Below are 22,215 nucleotides of genomic sequence, written 5' to 3'. Positions count from 1 at the left end.
GAAAAAAGAGAAACATATATAAATAATTATAACAATTAAATACAACATGAAACTAGATTTTTTTTGTATTTGTAAATATACAACAATAAATAATGTAAATAATAAATAAAGTTGTAAATAATAAATACAAAATAATCCCTCCCAACCCACCCTGTTATAGGCCTGAAAAGAAAAAGAAATGAGCAAAGATTTAGAAGCATTTTTTTTAAATCAACCTCAGTCCAAAATGGGTTAAACACTGTATGCTATGTAAATATTCTAAGCCAAAGTTCGTTTCAATTGTGGTCCGTCGTAAAACATCCAACACCCAACAAAACACACACCGTAAAAAAACAAAAAAACAAAACAATAAATAGATCACAGAATGTTTTTTTTTTTTCTTCTGTTGCTCCGTCGGTCACACGTTATTCCCTGTAGCTCTGCTGGCGCGGAATCAGAGCCTGAGATGATTAAGATATGGAGAATTGATCTGGCTTCAATCACGTCCTCTGACTCATCTCTCCGCCCTGGAGAGTCCAAGACCACACGGACGCACGCTGCGCACACACGCGCACACACGCGCACACGCACACACACACACACACACACACACACACACACACACACACACACACACACACGCACACACGCTACATACTCGTACAAATACCTAAAAAAATTGCTTAAGTACAGTACTTGAGTAAAAGTACTTAGTTATTTTACACCACTGACACGCACACACACACACACACACACACACACACGCACGCGCACACACGCGCAGTCGCGCACGCACGCGCACACACTCACAGGCTCGTGTGTACAAGAGCGTCGGTCCTTGACCGAAATGTTGGCTAATTTGTGTATCTTCATTGAGCGATTCCATTCCAAACAGTGTGCGGGTGTCCTTGATTTCCTGAAATGATGCGTGTGTGTCTGCTGTAAACCTATGCACCTGTTGCAAAGATTAGTATTCAGGCTTGTGAATGACATATTATTATTACACCATATTGTTATTTGAAACAACAAAGGTCTGGTAACAACTTGGTAAAGCCCTGCAGTTTCAGGGCTGTATCGTGTCCAAGTAACGTTTCCAGATTGACAGACCCATACTAGAGTCCAAGATGAGTCACCAGATTGAGTCTTCCCAAAAGGACTTTCAAACTAGGAAGCATTATGGCCTGGTCAGCCTGCAATGACATGCATATAAGATCTGGTCATCCCAGCTTAGTAAGATGTTAAAAGTAAAAATATTTAGGACGACCGTTGAGCCGATTCTACTCTATGGCTCCGAGACATGGACACTTTCAAAGAAAGTTGGATGGCACTTACACCCGCCTTCTGATGAGAGCGCAAAATCTCTCTTGGAAGAGCCACCCATCGACTGATCTAATATAGCCTACGGCAACCTTCCCCGTGTTTCTTCACTAGTCCAATTCAGAAGAACACAGTGTGAATTGTACGGAGAAGGGGGTTTGGTAGATCCGATATTTTAGTCCAAAAGTGCCCTTTTGTGAAATTTCGGCCCCCGTGCCTCTGTAACACTCTCTGCACGTCCCTGAAACCAAGCCACGGTAGTGTAATGTAGGGCCAATAGGAAAACCACCTCTGCGACTACAAATACTTGATTTGCCTCTTAAAGGGCCACTTTACCCCTTTTGCGAACCAGATCTTATTTTATTAATGATGTTTTAGGACACAAGAAACACTTTGCTGGCGTGTAATATGTATTTTTAGATATTTTTTTGTCATTTTTGCCATGTTCATGACCAAAATAAATCTTTCATGAAAATGTGGTCTCACTTCCTTCCTGGACTACAAAGCCACTCCTCCACACAGCCTCCCCCTCTCCACAAGGAGGGGAAGTGCACCAAAGCATTAGGAATTCAGCAATCTAGTCAAACCCTAGTAGTCAAACACGCAGACTTCATTATTTCTCTGTCCATATGGGTGCACATTTCTGTTATTGCGAACGCAGTGAACATTTACTATGAGACCCAGCAGATCATGTCTGTCTGTCTGTCTGTGTGTCTGTGTGTGTGTGTGTCACGCTGTAACACCACCCGCCCGCCACCAGAGGGCGCAGCTGTATCACAAACAAAAACACACACACATGCACGCACACACACACACACACACAACTTAACTTAACTTAAAAAAAAACGTAACTTAAAAAAAACTTAACTTAAAAAAAAAATAAAATAAAATAAAATAAAAAAAACTTAACTTAAAAAAAACTTAACTTAAAAAAAATCTTAAAAAAAAAAAAAAAAAAGAACTTAAAAAAAACCTTAAAAAAGTACGTAATTTATTCTAATTGTTGTTATTGCAATTTACGAGCTGCGTTCGCTTCCCGCGTTCGCGCGTCTTACTTGTTTACTACAAATACTATTATCATCTGCAGTTTCTTCCAGCGGTGAAAAACCAAATCAATTGACTGTGTCTCTTTCTCTCTCTGTCTGTCTGTCTGTCTGTCTGTCTGCAGACCCGTCATGTTGCCACCACGCTGCAGAGTTCACGCCATGTAGAGAAGCATGTGACCAGGTAAGAATGCATGCGGGCACGCACACACACATGTACAGTACACGCACGCACGCACGCACGCACGCACGCACGCACGCACGCACGCGCACTCATCAGACCCTCATAGTTGGTCTCTCTCAAAAGAGTTTTTGAAGATTCCCTTTTGAAGAGAGTGTGTAGAGTTTCTTTGTCCCGCCGCACTCTTTGATGTGCAGCGCTGAGAGAGAGCGAGAATAAGATGTCCCTCCCCCCCCCCCCCTCTCCCAATTGAATTGGGAGCAGGTGATGCTCTCTCTCTCTCCCTCTCTCTCTCACTCTCTGCCTCTCTGTCTCTCTGTCTCTCTCTCTCTCTCTCTCTCTCCCTCTCTCTCTCTCACTCTCTGTCTCTCTGTCTGTCTCTCTCTCTCTCTCTCCCTCTCTCTCTCACTCTCTGTCTCTCTGTCTGTCTCTCTCTCTCTCTCTCTCTCTCTCTCTCTCTGTCTCTCTGTCTCTCTGTCTGTCTGTCTCTCTCTCTCTCTCTCTCTCTCTCTCTCTCTCTCTCTCTCTGTCTGTCTCTGTATCTCTCTCTCTCTCTCCATGGAATCAATGCTGCTCTCTCCACAAAGCCTCGTGTAGTGCAGAGGGATACAACGTTGTTGCACATCATTGTGGGTGAAACGGTTCAAACCTTTAGTACCATAATCACAGCTGCACCTGCTGCTGCACGGCCCGGGGTGAGAGAGAGAGAGAGAGAGAGAGAGAGTATAAATAACTCCATGAACTTGACCTCTAAATTAATATCTAAATCACTATAATATACACTATAGTCTGAGTGCTAGAAACACTGAGTCGCACTGAGGAAAAGACAGGAAGCAGAGCTGGACGTAGCAGAGACTACAAAGTTGCGGCTCTCTCTGGGAGTAAACAAGGATGGATAGGACAAGTAAGACGCGCAAATGCGGGAAGCGAACGCAGCTCGTAAATTGCAATAACAACAATTAGAATAAATTACGTACTTTTTAAGGTTTTTTTTAAGTTAAGTTTTTTTAAATTAAATGTTTTTTCAAGTTATTTTTTTAGTGTGTATGTGTGCGTGCGTGCGTGTTTCTTTTTTAGGTTTTTTTTAAAGTTTTTTTTTAAGTTAAGTTTTTTTTAAGTTTTTCCTTTTTAAGTTTTTCCTTTTTAAGTTTTTCCTTTTTAAGTTTTTCCTTTTTAAGTTTTTCCTTTTTAAGTTAAGTTTTTTTTTAAGTTAAGTTTTTCGTGTGTGTGTGTGCGTGCGTGTGTGTGTGTGTGTGTGTGTGTGTGTGTGTGCGTGTGTGTGTGTGTGCGTGCATGTGTGTGTGTGTGTGTTTTTGTGTGTGATACAGCTGCGCCCTCTGGTGGTGGGCGGGTGGTGTTACAGCGTGACACACACACAGACACACAGACATGATCTGCTGGGTCTCATAGTAAATGCTCACTGCGTTCGCAATCAGGAATGATGGACGGCACATGGCAGATGTTTTGGAGATAAAGACTGACATGGTTTGGACACGTACAGAGGAGGGATATCGGTAGAAGGATGTTGGGGTTGGAACGGGAGGCATAATATGGTCCGATGGAGCATTGGTTCGACATGCGTCCGCACCTCGGACTAGCGCCTGCTCCCGTGCTTGCGGTTATGGTTAGGTTAGGGTTTGAGGTGGGTTGTCGTGTTTCGGACCAATGACTCGTCGCCGGACCAAACACATGCACTCGTTGGAACTGCCAGGCAGGAGGCCTAGAGGAAGACCAAAGAGAAGATTTATGGATGTAGTGAAAGAGGACATGAAGTTAGTTGGTTTTAGAGAAGAGGAGGCAGGGGACAGCGTGAGATGGAGGCAAATGATTCGCTGTGGCGACCCCTGAAGGGAAAAGCCGAAAGGAAAAGAAGAGTGCTATGTCTACATACAATGTCTAAATTACATAAGTTGCGGCTTGCCACACGCCTGTAAGGTCGTCGGGGCTAGGGCAAGTGCTACGGGCTAAGATAACTATACGGTGGAAGATTTGGGGGTGCAAAGTCTGCAGTTCTGATTGTAATGGAAGGTTCGTTCCAATTTGGAGCCAGAAGGGAGAAGAGTCTGAGACGTGTGGAGCGTTGTCTTAGTGTATTTTCTGACAGCCTCCCTGTGTTGGCTGATCTGAACGCGCAAGGCGGGTTGTAGGGCCCGTTCAGACTGTGAACATATGGGGGTGCCAATCATGGTAAATGGTGCATTTGTATAGCGCCTTTATCCAAGGTGCTTTACAGAGATATTGCATTACATTCAGCGGCGGTGGCTCAGGGGTAGAGTGACCGGATGGTAACCGCAAGGTTGCCAGTTTGAACCCGGGCTCCCCCAGAGTTAGTGTCAAAGTGTCCTTGAGCAAGACACTGAACCCCTAATTGCTCCTGATGTGCTGGTTGGTGCCTTGCATGGTTTCCTCCGGCATGTGTGTGTGAATGTGTGAATGTACTGCACAATCTTTGTAAAGCGCCTTGGAGAAAGGCGCTATATAAATGGGCCATTTACCCATTCACACGTTCACACACCGATGACAGAGGAAACCATGCAAGGCACATCGGGAGCAATTAGGGGTTCAGTGTCTTGCTCAAGGACACTGACTCTGGGGGAGCCCGGGTTCGAACTGGCAACCTTCGCTGTTCCCATCCGGCCACTCTACCCCTGAGCCACTGCATGCTGCACACTGTATGTCTATTTGTCAAAAATGATGCTATACTTGTGGAGACTTTTCAGCCTCATAAGTATAGATATACATGCTGATACACTGATGTCATCTCCAGTGTCATTTCAGCCATAATGGGTGCATCATCATCAGGCACATGCTTGGCTGTTGCTTTGATACCTCTCTGGCTGCTTGTACGTGTCAGCTGCATAAAGGAGCACAGAGCTGTGATGTCTGCCAGCCACGCAGCCCCACTATTTATTTACTCGCATACACTCTTAACTCCTTTGCTTTTTTCGGCCTTTTTTTGGGGATTCTTCTTTTTTCTTCTTCTCTCCCCACTTTGATTATCTGCCAGCACATTTCTGTCGGCTCCGTTTGTTGTGCTGCATGTTTCTCGCAGGCCGGCTGCTTTAGAGTGTTTTTTTTAGTGTTTTTTTGCGGGGAGGTGTGGAGGTTTTTTTTTTCCTTTCTTCCTTGGATGAGGAGGTGGTTAACCACTTAACTCCCAGCATCCATATTATTGCCCTACAAAATAAAAGCGCAGTACAATGTCCGACAGTGGCGTGCACAGATAGACACTAGGGGTGCTAGAGCACCCCCTGCCCTTTTGGCAATGTGCCCTTTCGGAAAGAAAACGGGGGGAAAAAACTTTTTTTTTCTTTCTTTTTTTTCTTATTTTGTACAGTTACACTGTACAGTCTGTGGACCATGGTAACATTGATCAATTCTTGATAAAAAGCTTCTAATATATTATTTAGGCCCCACAATCTATAAATCTCACACTATTAAGGCAACCGGCCGGTTCCACGCGCTGCACAAGGTCCCCTTTTTTCCACTTGAGCACCTGCCCCTCTAAATGTCTGTGCACGCCACTGATGTCCGATGATGGTTTATGACAGTGTTTCATGTTTACCCCCATAATCACATAATCACACAAATTTGACCTTTGGGATACTGCTGTAGAGAAATAAACCTGTTGAAAATTGATTCTTGGTGTGTGCAACCTCTTCACCTATTCTACAATGTTGTAGAATTGGTGAGGTCGATTCTAGAAATGTCTTCTAAATTCCGACAGTTTTCTGAAAAACCTATGTTTCTATGTCAGTGGTGCTCAACCTTTTTCATGTTAAGGATCCCCAAAATGACCCGTATTTGACCACGGACCCCCATCTGAAAATATGTTGTTCCAGGGAACCCCCCCCCCAGAAGCAAATATTTGAGTTAAAAACGTTTGCTCTGAAAGAATATACAGTATATTCAAAGATTTGTGCCACATGTTCACGATTAAAAAAAAATAGCAGATATTCAAGCTATGCGCTTGTAGATCTGCTATTCTTCGACAGAAGAATAAATACTAAAAATAGCAGATCTACAAGCTCATAGCGCGCCACCGAGTGGCGCGCTACGAGCTTGTAGGTCTGCTATTTTAGAAAAATCGAAGAACGACTGACATAGAAACATATATAGCTTTATCAGAAAACTGTCATTTTCAAACAGACATTTTTAGAATCTGATCTCAGGTCAAAATGGGTTAAAACACCAAAAGGGGTTCCCGCCCAGAATGGGTTAAGCTGGTAACGCACCATAAGTCAGAGCGCGGTGGTCACAAGAACGTTTACCTTTGGGATACACAAATAAGTTGTTTTAAAGTGCTGTACACTAGTATGTGGCCTCGTTGGGCTTGTTTTGGACTTGTTTTCCTAGACCTGCTTGTAGAATCTGGCAACTCTGGCCGAGAGCCAGGTGTGGTTCCATCCACACCTGATTACATTAAAGCGCGTTCCACGCTCCTCGCACCTGGCCCACGTCGTTACAGTCGTAAATGAAACAACTACAACTACACGCTCCGTGCACTTTGTTTGTAGGTGGGCCGCACGTGCTCACACTTGGCACTGTTTGTAGGTGGGCCGCACGTGCTCACACTTGGCACTGTTTGTAGGTGGGCCGCACGTGCTCACACTTGGCACTGTTTGTAGGTGGGACGCACGTGCTCGCACTTGGCACTGTTTGTAGGTGGGACGCTCACACTTGGCACTTTAATAGCCATTTTCTGGGACCAATTATGTTTGTTTTATTTTTAGCCTGGATTCAAACGATCAAGTGCAAGTAACGCTCATTTATTTTGAAACATGTGTGTTTGTGTGAAGAACTCTTATAGTAAATAATATTCTCTCCATGCACATCATAAGGGCCCACTACGCAATTTTGGAAATAACTCTTCCCATTCTTCCGGGACTCTTCCGACTATATTCACAGGTGTTGCCGATAATACCAATAAAGGCTCTGTTCCATTTAATGCTTCTCAAACTTTTTCATTTCAAGGACCCCCCCGGCCATAACTCAGTTACACACCTGCACGCTAATGTTGTATCCGTAGGAGAGTTTTTAGGGAGTGCTTGTTTTACCCCACCGGCTACTAGTAGTAGGAAGTAGTGGGGCACCCATGGGGTGGGGTATTATCACATTCTAACACAGCCAGAAAACCCTATTCTGGCATTATATACTGTATATACAATTATAGTTTCAGACCGCGACGGAGGCCCGCCGTCTCAAGCGAACTCGAGCCACCACCGAGCGAGCTAAAGCGAGCGAGATGCCGTGTCGAGTGTTTGCGAAGTTCGCTTAGCCGACTCGGCCACCGATTTTAGAGCTTAAACCTGACTGCAGTGCCAAAACGAGAATTCTCGTCTTTTATCGATTTATTTGAATCCAGAATTAATACTCTTATCTTATATTTAAGGGGTGGTCGGCCGGTCGCTTCTCCGTCGCTATAGGCAATGCTTGCTTCCGCGTTGTGACGTCATTGAAATCCCCAAACTCCGCCCACATAGATTACGCGCAAACTTTAGTGGCGTTTTTCTCTGAAGCGAGGCTCAGATTGAGGTGATATGTTGTGAGTTAGGAGCTTAAAGGGATATTTTACTTAAAAAAATACCTTTGGTCATTTCATCGTCTACTCAGGCTTATGTGAACACCCCAGACATTTTTTAAGTTGCTCGATTCAGTATTTAGATATTTGATATTCATTTTAAACTGCCTCCCCCTGGCCAGCCGGGGCGCCTGATGGAGGGGAAAGGAACTGGTTGGAATAACGTGTTCCTTCCACGCGCTATACGTCCAACCAGGGAAAGGAGCAACTTGGACACTCAGGCATGAAGGAAACATGAGTTCAAGTCCGTTGCTCTCCCCATGTCCCCCATATATGGGGACTAGGTTGGCGGAGGGTGTGTAGAGCCCAGGATCACATTAGATAATTATAGCAAAATTATATGTAATTGGCCGTCGACCCCCATCTGAACATATGTTGTTCCAGGGACCCCCCCCCCCCCCCCCCCCCCCAGAAGAAAAGATTTGAGTTAAAAATGTTCGCTCTGAAAGAATATATGTTCAAAGATTTGCACCACATTTTTTCAATAGCTAAAGTATAACATAATGCTTAAAACACCAACAGGGGTTCCCGTCCAGAATGGGTTAATACAAAATCAGCGCTACCTCACGGTCATTATATTAGCGCTTCTAGCGATAGATTTCCCCAGGAAATGACCCATTATTCTTCGCTGCTTTTTCATTGGTGCATTCTGTTGGCACTGCCACCGGAGTCATCTATTTTATCATGATCAGAGCCATAGAGTAAGACAGAGTTACGACAACTCCGTTCACTTCATGAGGCCAGTCTCTTCTACATAGACTTCTATTGAAAAGGGACAAGGGAAGTTTACGGAATGCATTGGAGTCTATGGGCTCACGCGAGTACATGAAGTCAATGGTGATGCGGGGTCAAACAAGGGAATCATGTGACGTGGACCCCCTTCCCCTATTGGCTCATACTAGGACATGACATACTGTGTGGGAATCATGTGACGTGGACCCCCTTCCCCTATTGGCTCATACTAGGACATGACATACTGTATGTGTGGGAATCATGTGACGTGGACCCCCTTCCCCTATTGGCTCATACTAGGACATGACATACTGTATGTGTGGGAATCAAGGGGGCAGGCAGACTTTCCAACGTTGAAGCTCTCCTCCCTAGTGGTAGGAGGAGGGACTACAGGCGGACCCGTGGATTCATGACCGGGAAACCCCGTGCAGCTGGGCTTTAACATTGAGCGCTCGGTTGCACTTCCGCATTTGACCACCAAAATTTGGTGGTCAAATGCGGAAGTAGAGGTTCTGAGACGGTACTTCCGGCAGTCTTCCGGGTGCTTCAAAACGCCACTGAGCAACTTCCACTGACATGAATAGCTGGGGGGGCGGAGCTTCGCGCCAGTTCAGTCTCTATTATATATATACTCTATGGTGGGAATCATGTGACGTGGACCCCCTTCCCCTATTGGCTCATACTAGGACATGACATACTGTATGTGTAGGCAGAAGGATATTACATCATCGTGACAGCCCTAATTGGGGCTTTGGGTTTGTTGGTGTCTGTTGGGTGTTGGCATGTCAAACTAGGGACAAAATCCTTGTTCCTCATTAGATTTTACAGAAGTTTTACGGTTGGGGTAGTTCAGGGGTCAGAGGATGAATAATGCAATGTCACCAAAGTGTGTGTGTGTGTGTGTGTGTGTGTGTGTGTGTGTGTGTGTGTGTGTGTGTGTGTGTGTGTGCGTGTGCATGTGTGCGTGTGTGAGTGTCAGAATGTGTGAAGCTGTAAATCTCATGGCAATTCATTTTCACGACTCCACACTTCAACCACAGGCTGCTGGGAATGGAGCCATTCTCACACAGACGCTTGCCGTGGGATTGCGTGCGTGCGTGCGTGCCTGCGTGCCTGCGTGCGTGCGTGCATGCCTGCGTGCCTGCGTGCGTGCGTGCATGCATGCGTGCGTGCGTGCATGCATGCGTGCGTGCGTGTTTTAGCCTGAGGGTTGATGAGACATGATTCCCATGCTCTCCACAAATTCCTGTACATAGAGTCAAATGAGATAATAACCGGCAGGCTAAACAGTGTCCTTCTCTTATCAGTGTTTCAAATTAGTTGTTAAACACACATACATACGCACGCACGCGTGCGCACACACTCAAGCATGCACGCACATGTATTCAACTTTCAACTTCTTTCGTCAGAGGACCACTTCACCGCACTTTTCACCCCTATCTTCATATAATTGATCCTCACTAATGTTCGTGATAAAATACGACAATTTGTTTCTACTCAGTCTGTGTCGCATGCATGGAAGGGCTGTGGGCAGTTCAGGAACCCGTCCACCAGTGACATCATCGTTAGGCAGATCTTTTTCGAGATTATATTTTTTTGAGAATATTTAGATTTGTATTACCGTGAGAACGATGGCTTCCATTATTGCATTGCAACTTTTCAGAAATAGAAAGCCCTGCCGTTTCTATTATCTTGGATTCCCCATCGATGATGTCACTGGTGGACGGGTTTCAGAACTGCCCACAGCCCTCCCATGAGACACAGACCGAGTAGAAAAAAATGTGTGCTATTTTATCATGATCAGAGTAAGACAGAGTTACGACAACTCCGTTCACTTCATGAGGCCAGTCTCTTCTACATAGACTTCTATATGAAAAGGGACAAGGGAAGTTTACGGAATGCATTGGAGTGGTCTATGGGCTCACGCGAGTACATGAACCACGTGACCGGGCTGTTTTCTGCCCCCTCAATATCGTCTTACTCTATGGCTCTGATCATGATCATTAGTGAGGACCAATTATATGAAGTTTGGTTGAAAAGTGGTGACGTGGTCCTTTAATAAATGAATGCCCCGTTTCTTTGTGCAAAAGTATTGCCAGGAGCTTGTGGTAAAAAATAATAGCTGCATTCGTTCCATTGGAACACGGGTTCTTTCTATTTATCCCCCCAGTGACAGAAAAGCAACAGTTCACTTTTCAAAAAGTGAATTGATCTCTTGATCAATTCTCCATATCTGAATCATCTCAGGCTCTGATTCTGCGCCAGCAGAGCTACAGGGAATAACGTGTGACCGACGGAGCAACAGAAAAACAAATTCTGTTTATTTGTTTTGTACAGTCTGTGTTTTGTTGGGTGTTGGATGTTTTACGACGGACCACAATGGAAACGAACTTTGGCTTTTTTTTCCTTTTTTTTTGGGTCGTGATGAACCCAGTTTGGTGCTTTATTCAATTGGTGGTGAATGATACGCAGGCTTTTAACTGTTGCCAGATATTCTATTTCTAGTGTAATTTAAGGCTGTGGTTCTCAAACTTGCAAGGACCCCCCCTCCCCTCCCCCCCAATAACTCTGAGAGTTTACAAATTCAATTCAATTCAATTCAATTCAATTCAATTCAATTCAATTCAATTCAATTCAATTCAATTCAATTCAATTCAATTCAATTCAATGGAGCTTTATTGGCATGAGAAAACATACAGTACGTTTGCATTGCCAAAGGACGTGTCAAAATACAATTCAAACACAAATACATTGCAAGAAAAATAAACAATTCAGATTGAACAAGTACAGTACTGTATATGTCAAATTATTCCATACAAGACTTTTAAATTGATCAAGTGAAATCAAGTTCTTCAGTTTTAAGACTGATTGTAGACAGTTCCATATGTGGGGGGCATAGTATTGAAAGGCAAAGTCTTACCCAGTTCAGAATTAATATCAGGAATTTATAACGTTTTATACGTATTATAAAGTAGTCTTGAGAACGGATGTGATGATGGCCAACATTAGGATGTAATAGGCTGCAAAGATAGTTAGGCAATTTCTTGAGTAAGGCCTTATAGATAAAAAACAGTGCAATGCTGTTCTCGTCTCATAGCCAATAATGATGGCCAACCAACCTTCTCATAAAGCCTACAGTGATGCGTGAGAAACCCACCTCCGGTTATAAACCGGAGGGCAGAGTGATAGATTGCATCCAGTGGTATCGTGGCTCACATGACTCCATGACCAAAAGCCTTAGTGCTGTATATCTCCCCCATGGCCAAATGGGGAATCCCCCTTTGGACTAGCGGTTTAGATGTTTGCCTTAATACCACACCATGCGGAAGACCAGGGTTCAAATCCCGGGGCGTTATATACATACACACGACGAGGTTCCAAGCCATGTTGGGCATCAAATGCGTTTCTTTTGAACTTGGATCAACTTTTTTTTGCAACTTTGAGCTTGAGAAGCTTGAGAAGACTTCCGCACACCCGGTTGCGATTTAGTGCAGGTGCGTAAGCAGGCGCACAACAAGGCAGTAGTCCAGGGGTCACCAACATGTCCATACACGGACATTAGCTTTAGGCGGACCAAAATAAACACACTTTTTACAAAATATCGTTGTTAATACTTCTTTCTGTGCTATTTCTGTTAGCCAGTTAGTAAAAGACTAGTATTATCTTCCAAAACGATTGTGTACAAAAAGGTGGATTTTAGCGGAATTTGCATACTTTAGCAGGGAAGCCGTATGTCTAGTTAGCATTGGTTAACCCAATGGTTATAACATTAGACATAGTGACATGTTTAAGCATTTATTTCATATTTATATGTCGATATCAGCTCTGACATTTATTTCAGACCTGCTCTAACATGACATGAATAATAATATAGCTTCAGATTATTTTAGACAGAAAAATAAAAAAGGACAAAGAAAATAGTTTTTCAGCTGTCCTCAACAATTGCCACCCCCGCGATGGCAGTCCCTATATCGCGTGTGGTCACAAATGTGTCCGTGGCAAAGACTAAGGCCCGACTCACACGTGCACAACAGATTGATGTATGCTTGTTGTATGAGATGTATAGCTGATGCAAACTCGCAATGCATTTCCAATGGGAGTCACATGGTTTGACACAACATTTGTGTTGTATGAGGGGGGTGGGGGGGCAGTCGAAACACAGCCAAAAGCCGTACAACACAAATGTTGTGTCAAACCATGTGACTTCCATTGGAAATGCATTGGGGCAAGATGTAAACAAACCCTTTCATACATCTAGCTTGCATCAATGTTGTATGCTAGATGCGAAGGTGTGAGTCAGGCCTTAGTCAGAGATTTTCTGTTTTACACACCATTATAATGTTCTCACTTTGATCATAACACTCACTTACTGAATGTCAAGTCTCCAGGTTTTCTTCAGAATATGTATGACACTTATTTATTGTGACTCTAAGGCACATTAGGAGTCCACTACTAGACGTGGTTCTCAAATGTTTCATTTGAAGAGACCTTCTTAACTCTGAGAGTGTTCAAATGGAACCAAATGGATCCATTTGTCCATTTGGATCCTATTGTGGTCATTCAGAGCTATCTATTTATGTGTTTCTGGTGATATTGTTGTCCACTCATTGTGTATGTCCTGGCAAAAAATGAAATGTTGACAAATACGTCCACCACAAGCCAACATATAGTAATGACGCCTGCAGTAGACGAAGAAGGAGGGACGCCTCGCACACTGCTGCACTTTCTGGTTCAAGAACATTTCGAAATGCAATGACAACTTTGAAAACATGACATTGGACACACATATACTGCATAATGAGTACTTTTACTGTCGGTGCTTTAAGTAGCCTACATTTTGAAGCCAGCACTTTTGTACTTTTACTCAAGTACTACATATTGAATTCAGGACTTTTTCTTGTAACAGAGTTACAGAGTAACAGAGTTACTCTATATGATGGGCTTAATATTATGAGTGAGTGAGTGAGTGAGTGAGTGAGTGAGTGAGTGAGTGAGTGACTGACTGACTGACTGACTGACTGACTGACTGACTGACTGACTGACTGACTGACTGACTGACTGACTGACAATTTCATAGTTAACCTGCAGTCGCAACAATAGTACTATATCCAAAATCACAAACAATATCCAGTCTAATATCATTATATGGATAGAATATTGATACTAGGGATGTCCCGATTATGGCACAACTTTACAATGCAGTACTGTAAATTAATGGAATGCTTTGTTTGTGTCTCTCTCTCCACACAGCTCTCCACCATAAAGAGTGAGTCTCGACTCAAACATCTCCTCCAGCGGCTGCCCAGCTACTGCCCTCCAGAGTCTATGGTGAGTGCGTGCGTGCGTGCGTGCGTGCGTGCGTGCGTGCGTGCGTGCGTGCGTGCGTGCGTGCGCGTGCGCGTGAGCGTGAGCGTGAGCGTGCATGTTCCTAAAACACTCTACGGCATTGTTTACCAAACAGTGGGAACACATTTCTATGCGTCCCTTCATTGTGTTTCCTACATTCTGTTTTTTTATATTTGACTCAATATTTTGACTATTTTCAATCATGACTAGGTCGCTAATAAAAACGGGCCTGTTGTATATATGTCAGGTTTCACCTAAGCCTGAGCTAATGTGTTAGGTTTCTGGTCTAGAGGGGGCGGGTCGCGGCAGAGATTTGCGCACGCCCTGATTGGATCTCACCGATCTGTCCGTTGGCCCCGGCCCCCCCTCCTCTCCCCCCTAGTGCAGCAGCGCTACGTCACATCATGTGGAGCGACGCCCACCCGGAAGGGTTGACTCCTCCCACTTCAAGCCCAGAGCGGCCAATGCGTTCCTCCGGGGTTTCATTTTTTACACATCCCGCGGACACTGTTGATTTTGGAAAAATAATTAAATCAAACCACCATTGAGTGTCATGATGTGTTGTACATGTTACTGTGTTTTAGTCCAGGGGTTCTCAACCCATGGGTCGCGACCCCTCGGGGGGTCGCCAAATTATTTTTCCAAAAAAAAAAGAAACAAAAAAAGTTTTTTTAAAATTTCTATTTTCACGATTTTTCAAAAATAGCAGACCTACAAGCTCGTAGCGCGCCACTCGGTGGCGCGCTATGAGCGCGCCAAAAAGGGGTTCCCGCCCAAAATGGGTTAAGGTTATTGTAGCAGTCAATTTATATTGGGGGTCGGGAGGGGGCGGGGCGGGGGTCCCGAGACATTGCCAAAGCATTTCCAGAGGTCCCCGGCCAAAAACGGTGAGAACCCCTGTTTTAGTCTATTTTTGGTGTAATGAAATTCACCACCATGGCATACTGTAGCAACTAGTCTGACACCACACACACGGGGGGGGGGGGGGTGGGGGGGTGTCGTAGATGGCGCACACACACACACACGTGTCTAATTATTATGCAGTGAGGCTGTAGTGTTGTTAGTCATTTGGTTGTCTCTAAGCAGCCATTACAGTCGACACACTCACTAATTTGGCTGAGATTTAAACACAAGGGCTCGCCACACACACACACACACACACACACACACACACACACACACACACACACACACACACACACACACACACACACACACACACACACACACATGGCCCTGTAGTTTATGAGGAAACAGATCTCACAACAACACACACCCAGCACACTTGGACGGAACAGACACACATGCATGCGCACAGACACACGCACACATGCATGCGCACAGACACACGCACACATGTGCGCAAGCATTTGAATTCAAATGTGCACGCATACCAAGGAAAAAACAGCTGCATTTGCAGGTGCAACACGCATGCGCGCACGCACGCATGCACGCACACACATTTTAAGAATTTATTTATGTCCACACAAAGGACATAAATACATTCTTAACACACACACACACACGAACACACATGTAAGAGTATACACACATACATGCACACCATACTGCACATGCATGTAATCACACACACACACATGCAATTTGCACACACGAAAACACATGTAAGAGTACACACACACACACACACACACACACACACACACACACACACACACACACACACACACACACACACACACACACACACACACACACGTGCGCACACACACACGCACACACACACACACACACACACACACACACACACACACACACACACACACACACACACACACACACACACACACACACACACACACGTGCGCACAGACACACACACACACACACACACACACACACACACACACACACACACACACACACACACACACACACACACACACACACACACACACACACAGGGAGAAGGTGAGCCAGCACTAGAACATGATGTGGGCTGTCATGTTGTACACGGTCTCCCCCTCCACACACGCACGCACACACACACACACACACACACACACACACACACACACACACACACACACACACACACACACACACACACACACACACACACACACACACACACACACACACACACACACAGGGCTGTCATGTTGTACACAGTCTTCCCCTCCTCTCCTCTCCTCTCCTCCTTGGCCTCGAGCTCGCGGCACAAATCATGTTTATACCTCGTGTAAAGATACACTCCTCCACCCCGCTGACTGGAACCTTTCTTCCGAGGCCAAGGGACACGGGGGGAGAGTTCACAGTGACGTACGTACGGAGGTTTACACACCAGTTTGATGGTCCTGTGAAGGCGGGTTCCGTTTAATCTGGTGTTTCTTGTTTCGTTATGTAACTCTCTCTCTCTCTCTCTCTGTACGTGCGTGTGTGCGTGCATGAGCAGAGAGTATGTTTGACAACATGAATCCAAAGGGACTAAGGGAGTGCTGGGAAGGTGCTGCTGGGAAGGTCAGGGGCGTTACTTGCGCGACGCAGAAAACGTGACTGCGTGGGGGCCCAGAGGCAAGGGGGGGCACACGGCCGCCCACCCGTGCCGTCTGTAAAATAAAATTATAAACACATACAGAGATGCAATGACGGTTGAGTTGAACAAAGTTTGGCGGGCCTGGTGGGAAGGTGCTGGGTGGGAAGGTGCTGGTGGGAAGGTGCTGCTGGGTGGGAAGGTGCTGGGTTGGAAGGTGCTGGGTGGGAAGGTGCTGCTGGGTGGGAAGGTGCTGGGTGGGAAGGTGCTGCTGGGTGGGAAGGTGCTGGGTGGGAAGGTGCTGGTGGGAAGGTGCTGCTGGGAAGGTGCTGCTGGGTGGGAAGGTGCTGCTGGGTGGGAAGGTGCTGGTTGGGAAGGTGCTGGTGGGAAGGTGCTGCTGGGTGGGAAGGTGCTGGGTTGGAAGGTGCTGGGTGGGAAGGTGCTGGGTGGGAAGGTGCTGGTGGGAAGGTGCTGCTGGGTGGGAAGGTGCTGGGTTGGAAGGTGCTGGGTGGGAAGGTGCTGCTGGGTGGGAAGGTGCTGGGTGGGAAGGTGCTGGTGGGAAGGTGCTGCTGGGTGGGAAGGTGCTGGGTTGGAAGGTGCTGGGTGGGAAGGTGCTGGTGGGAAGGTGCTGCTGGGTGGGAAGGTGCTGGGTTGGAAGGTGCTGGGTGGGAAGGTGCTGGGTGGGAAGGTGCTGGTGGGAAGGTGCTGCTGGGTGGGAAGGTGCTGCTGGGTGGGAAGGTGCTGCTGGGAAGGTGCTGCTGGGTGGGAAGGTGCTGCTGGGTGGGAAGGTGCTGCTGGGTGGGAAGGTGCTGCTGGGTGGGAAGGTGCTGCTGGGAAGGTGCTGCTGGGTGGGAAGGTGCTGCTGGGTGGGAAGGTGCTGCTGGGTGGGAAGGTGCTGGGTGGGAAGGTGCTTCTGGGTGGGAAGGTGCTGGGTGGGAAGGTGCTGCTGGGTGGGAAGGTGCTGGGTGGGAAGGTTTTGATTGATTGATTGAAGAATTTATTAACGTTTGCAGAATTACAGTACATTTCAAGCACAAACTCAATACAAAGGCTGTTAACTGTGAGTGGACGACCCAATTAAGCATTACACTTGTTTCCAATAGGGTCCACCATGTTCAAATCATCAAAACATTTAGAGACGTACAAATAGACACTTCTATAGACAGAACAGGAATTCATCATAAAGGAGGTAAAAAGGGAAAATAAATATATACAGTGAGGGGAAAAAAAGGGGGGGCGGGGGGGGGGGGGATTCAGATTTTACGGGGGCCAGTTTCGAATTGCAGCCATCCGTAGGTGCCCTTTGAGAGCGGTTTTGAAGCGAAAAGAATTTAGTCCCTTGTTTGTGCCGAATCTGGGTTGTACATGGTTCGTTGCACTCCCTCTGGTGTTGTGGGTGTGGACTTCGTTAACATTAAGGAAGTATCTAGACGGGTACATGGGTATCTTGGTGGTGTATCGAATCTTGTGGACCAGACCCATTGCAAGATGCTGTACTCTGTCGTCGACCCTAAGCCATTCCAGCCTGTCGAAGTGGGCAGGGGTTAGGTGGGTTCGGGGGGCTAGATCAAGTAGGAGCCTGACCAGTTTGTTTTGGGAAGTCTGGAGCCTGGTTTTAAGGGCCTTTGAGGTGCTGTGGTACCAGGAGGTGCATGCATAGTCAAAGAAACCCTGTACAAGGGCTCCTGTTAAGGTCTTCAAGGTGTTTTTGTTGACCAGTGAGGAGATCCTAGAGGAATCTTGTTCTATGGTTGACTTTTTTGACTACGTTGGTGGCCATTTTATCACCGGAAAGATTAGCCTCCAGGATGGAACCTAGGTAGGTAATTTCATCTTTACGTGTGATAACATTGTCACCCACTCTAACCAAGAAGCCATTTGCCTTGCTGAGATTACTAATAGAGCCAAAGAGAATGGATTCAGTTTTTCCCAGGTGTAAAGATAGTTTGTTATCAGCGAGCCAGGTGCAGATTCTACCGAGTTCAGAGCTGAGGGCATTTTCAACCTGCAGTTTGTCCCTGTCCGAGACCAGCAGTGCTGAGTCATCTGCGAACAGGAACAAGTTGCAGTTACAAGCTGAAGTCATGTCGTTTACATATATTAGGAACAGTAGAGGCCCTAGTATGCTTCCTTGTGGAACGCCACAGCTCACTGGGAGGGGGGGGGACAGTGTTCCGTTCACTTCCACCATCTGTTCTCTCCCCTCCAGGTAGGATTGCATCCAGCTCACTGATGTGCTATCGAAACCAATTGCTTTTAGCTTGTTAACCAGTATGGAGTGGTTCACGGTGTCAAAAGCCTTTTGGAGGTCCAGCATGACCATGCCGCAGTATTTGCCAGCGTCCACCTCTTGTTTGATGTGGTCGCTCAAATAGAGAAGGCATGTGTCAGTGGAGTGGGATGCTCTGAAGCCAGATTGGAACTCGTACAATAATTTATTAGTGGCAAGATACTTTTCAACCTGTTCATAGACTATTTTTTCCATCACTTTCGAGATGGAACTAAGAATAGAAATAGGGCGGTAGTTGCCGGGGTCTAATTTACTCCCTTTCTTGTGCAAGGGGGTTACTTTGGCCAGTTTGAAATCTTGGGGGACCTGTCCCTGTTTGATGGAGAGGTTTACTATGTGGGTGATGATTGGAGCTATAGAGATGGCTGAGTCTCTGAGAAATTTGGAGGGAATGTTGTCATGGCCTGTGGCCTTGTGGGGTTGGAGGGCACTCAGTTTCTTAATTACCTCATCAGTTGTTACCATAACTAGTTTAAAATCGTCTTTACAAACGCCTAGGTTTCTGTAGAAGGTTGTAATGTGCTCTACACCAAAGAGCCCAGAGTGGGAGGGCAGTTTGTTAACCAGAGTTGTTGCTATGTTTGTAAAGAAGATATTCAAGTAGTTGGCCACATCAAGGTTGTCAGGTGCTGCTGGGTGGGAAGGTGCTGGTGGGTGGGAAGGGGTGGGAAGGTGCTGGGTGGGAAGGTGCTGGTGGGTGGGAAGGGGTGGGAAGGTGCTGCTGGGTGGGAAGGTGCTGGTGGGTGGGAAGGTGCTGGTGGGTGGGAAGGGGTGGGAAGGTGCTGCTGGGTGGGAAGGTGCTGGTGGGTGGGAAGGGGTGGGAAGGTGCTGGGTGGGAAGGTGCTGGGTGGGAAGGTGCTGGGTGGGAAGGTGCTGCTGGGTGGGAAGGTTCTGGGTGGGAAGGTTCTGGGTGGGAAGATTCTGGGTGGGAAGGTTCTGGGTGGGAAGGTGCTTGTGGGAAGGTGCTGGTGTCATGTTGACCCTGGTTCTTCTCACCACTGTGCTTTTATTTTCCACGCACACACACACACACACACACACACACACACACACACACACACACACACACACACACACACACACACACACACACACACACACACACACACACACACACACACACACACACACACACACACACAATGTTCTGTGGCTGGGAGATCTCACTGGCTTGTGAGAGTGCCCTGCAAGCCAGGCGCATCCATGCACACGCACACACGCACACACACACACACACGCACACAACTCGCGTTTCTAGCTCATGTTCAGTTTATCTGTTTGTACCGAAGGTACACTGTCACCACCCCCCCCCCCCCCCACACACACACACACCGCCCCTCCCGATTTTGCTTTTGTTTTTTGTGTTATTTGTATCCGTTTTGACTCAGTGTTTTCAATGTCAGTTCATTTTAATGTCAAGTTAATTTGCAGTGTCAGTTCATTTTGTCAGTTTGTTTTTATTAGTTGTTAAAGCGTGGGTTTGTTGGTTTAGTTTTTTATTTTGTGATAAGGCTTGGTTTTCATTTGGTTTGTATTAGTTTTGGCGTTTAGTTGCAGCTTGTTATTGTTGTGCTAGGGGGGTATATAGTCAGGGACGACATTCCGGACAAAATGCTAGTGGAACAATTGCGGATCTACGATTGGCATTTTGTTGCTTTTTTGCACAGAACATATGAATTGAAAAATAATTACCTTGTTTAACCTCGTTTAAGATCTTTCCGGAATAACATTACAGTATGTTTGAGTTCGGCCGATAAATATTATTTTCATACCACTTTTCCCATACACAAACTTTACAGTATATACCGTCATACGACAAATAGCGATCTACAAGCTCACGTGTGGCAATGTGATGCGGTAGCCTCAACTCTATACAACAGTAGCCTCGGTCCCAGGCTTACTTTTCTGCGAAAAGAAGAGCCTGGTCACAACGTAAGGCAGAGAAGCTATCGGGTGGATGTATCCTCCGGAACATCAGTCAGATGTATTTCCCCCGGATACGATATTTTCCCGACCAATCACAACACTTGTTTCATTCGCGGAGAATGTAAACTGATTTGTAAAGCATCAGCGTCATTTCCTTGGGCAATACTTCCGCTAAAATCCCGCAACTTCCGCTGATAGTCTTTTCAGCGTAGGTCTTGCCCAGGGTGATACAACAGTGGTTCTCAACCAATCTTTCCGTGCTCACATGAGCATGGTTGTTTTTCACCACCTGTGCGCAACCTAACACACACACAAACACACACGCACATATTAACTGTATATATGGTGATTTCAGGTGTGCCAGTACAGTACAGTGACAGTACAGTACAGCAGGGGTTCTCAACGTTTTTGGCCGGGGACCCCCGGAAATGCTTTGGCAATGTCTCGGGACCCCCGCCCCGCCCCCTCCCGACCCCCAATATAAATTGACTGCTACAATAACCTTAAACCATTTTGGGCGGGAACCCCTTTTGGGGTTTTAAGCATTGTTATAATTTAGCTATTGAAAAATAGCAGATCTACAAGCTTGTAGGTCTGCTATTTTTTGAAAATAATTTGGGGACCCCCTAAAATAATTTGGCGACCCCCCGAGGGGTCGCGACCCACGGGTTGAGAACCCCTGCAGTACAGTACTCAAATAAAAAAAATATTCAAATAACAATGACAAATAGGCAAATATTGCGAAAATAGCACAAGCTCAGGCGCCGTGAGCTTGTAGATCAGCTATTTTCACGCTATTGTGGAACCGACAATGTAATGAGTCAACTTGTATGAGATGTACAACGTGTTTATAACGTGTCCTGTGTTCTCCTGTCTTTGCAGAATGAGCTGTGGACGTGCATCAACTCAACGCTGCCCGGTAAGTCCACAAACACTATACTATACTGTAGGTGCGACGCGTTTTGAGCTTGTAGATCTGCTATTTCTTTTGCTGTTTTAATTATAATCCTGAAAAGTTAAATTTTTATTTAATTTCAAATGCCTTTAGTTACAAATATTTTGGACATGAAAAGGACGATACAATTTTAATAGTAGTCATTAAGCTACTAATATAGACTGAAGTAATTGAAGCGAGTCATGTTTGGAATTGTAACAGCTGATATCATTAATATATCAGTATTCCCATATTAACCTGAAGGTGAAATGGACGTGGCCTGTATAGAGAGTATGCACATGCATTATTTTCCCATCAGGACACGCCCCCCTCATCTAGACTGAGTGGCAAAACATTGAGCAGCATGGAGTTTTGGAGTTTGGAAGCGCTCG

The 22,215-nt window shown here is 45.8% G+C and overlaps 1 protein-coding gene across 1 annotated transcript in view; it reads left to right on the top strand.

Annotated features, from left to right (window-relative positions):
• The window catches only part of reck (reversion-inducing-cysteine-rich protein with kazal motifs), a 223,380-nt gene that overhangs the window by 44,801 nt on the left and 156,364 nt on the right, over window positions 1-22,215 (top strand). The window contains exons 2-4 of the mRNA XM_079489964.1: window positions 2,465-2,523; window positions 14,084-14,161; window positions 21,772-21,808. Of these exons, the coding sequence (XP_079346090.1) occupies window positions 2,465-2,523; window positions 14,084-14,161; window positions 21,772-21,808 (174 nt within the window). The remainder of the gene's footprint in view (window positions 1-2,464; window positions 2,524-14,083; window positions 14,162-21,771; window positions 21,809-22,215) is intronic.

The sequence above is a fragment of the Electrona antarctica genome, assembly GCF_951216825.1.
Source record: "Electrona antarctica genome assembly, chromosome: 20".
NCBI classification, from domain to species: domain Eukaryota; kingdom Metazoa; phylum Chordata; class Actinopteri; order Myctophiformes; family Myctophidae; genus Electrona; species Electrona antarctica.
The sequence above is the reverse complement of the archived record's forward strand: the minus strand, read 5'-3'. Positions and strand labels throughout refer to the sequence as shown.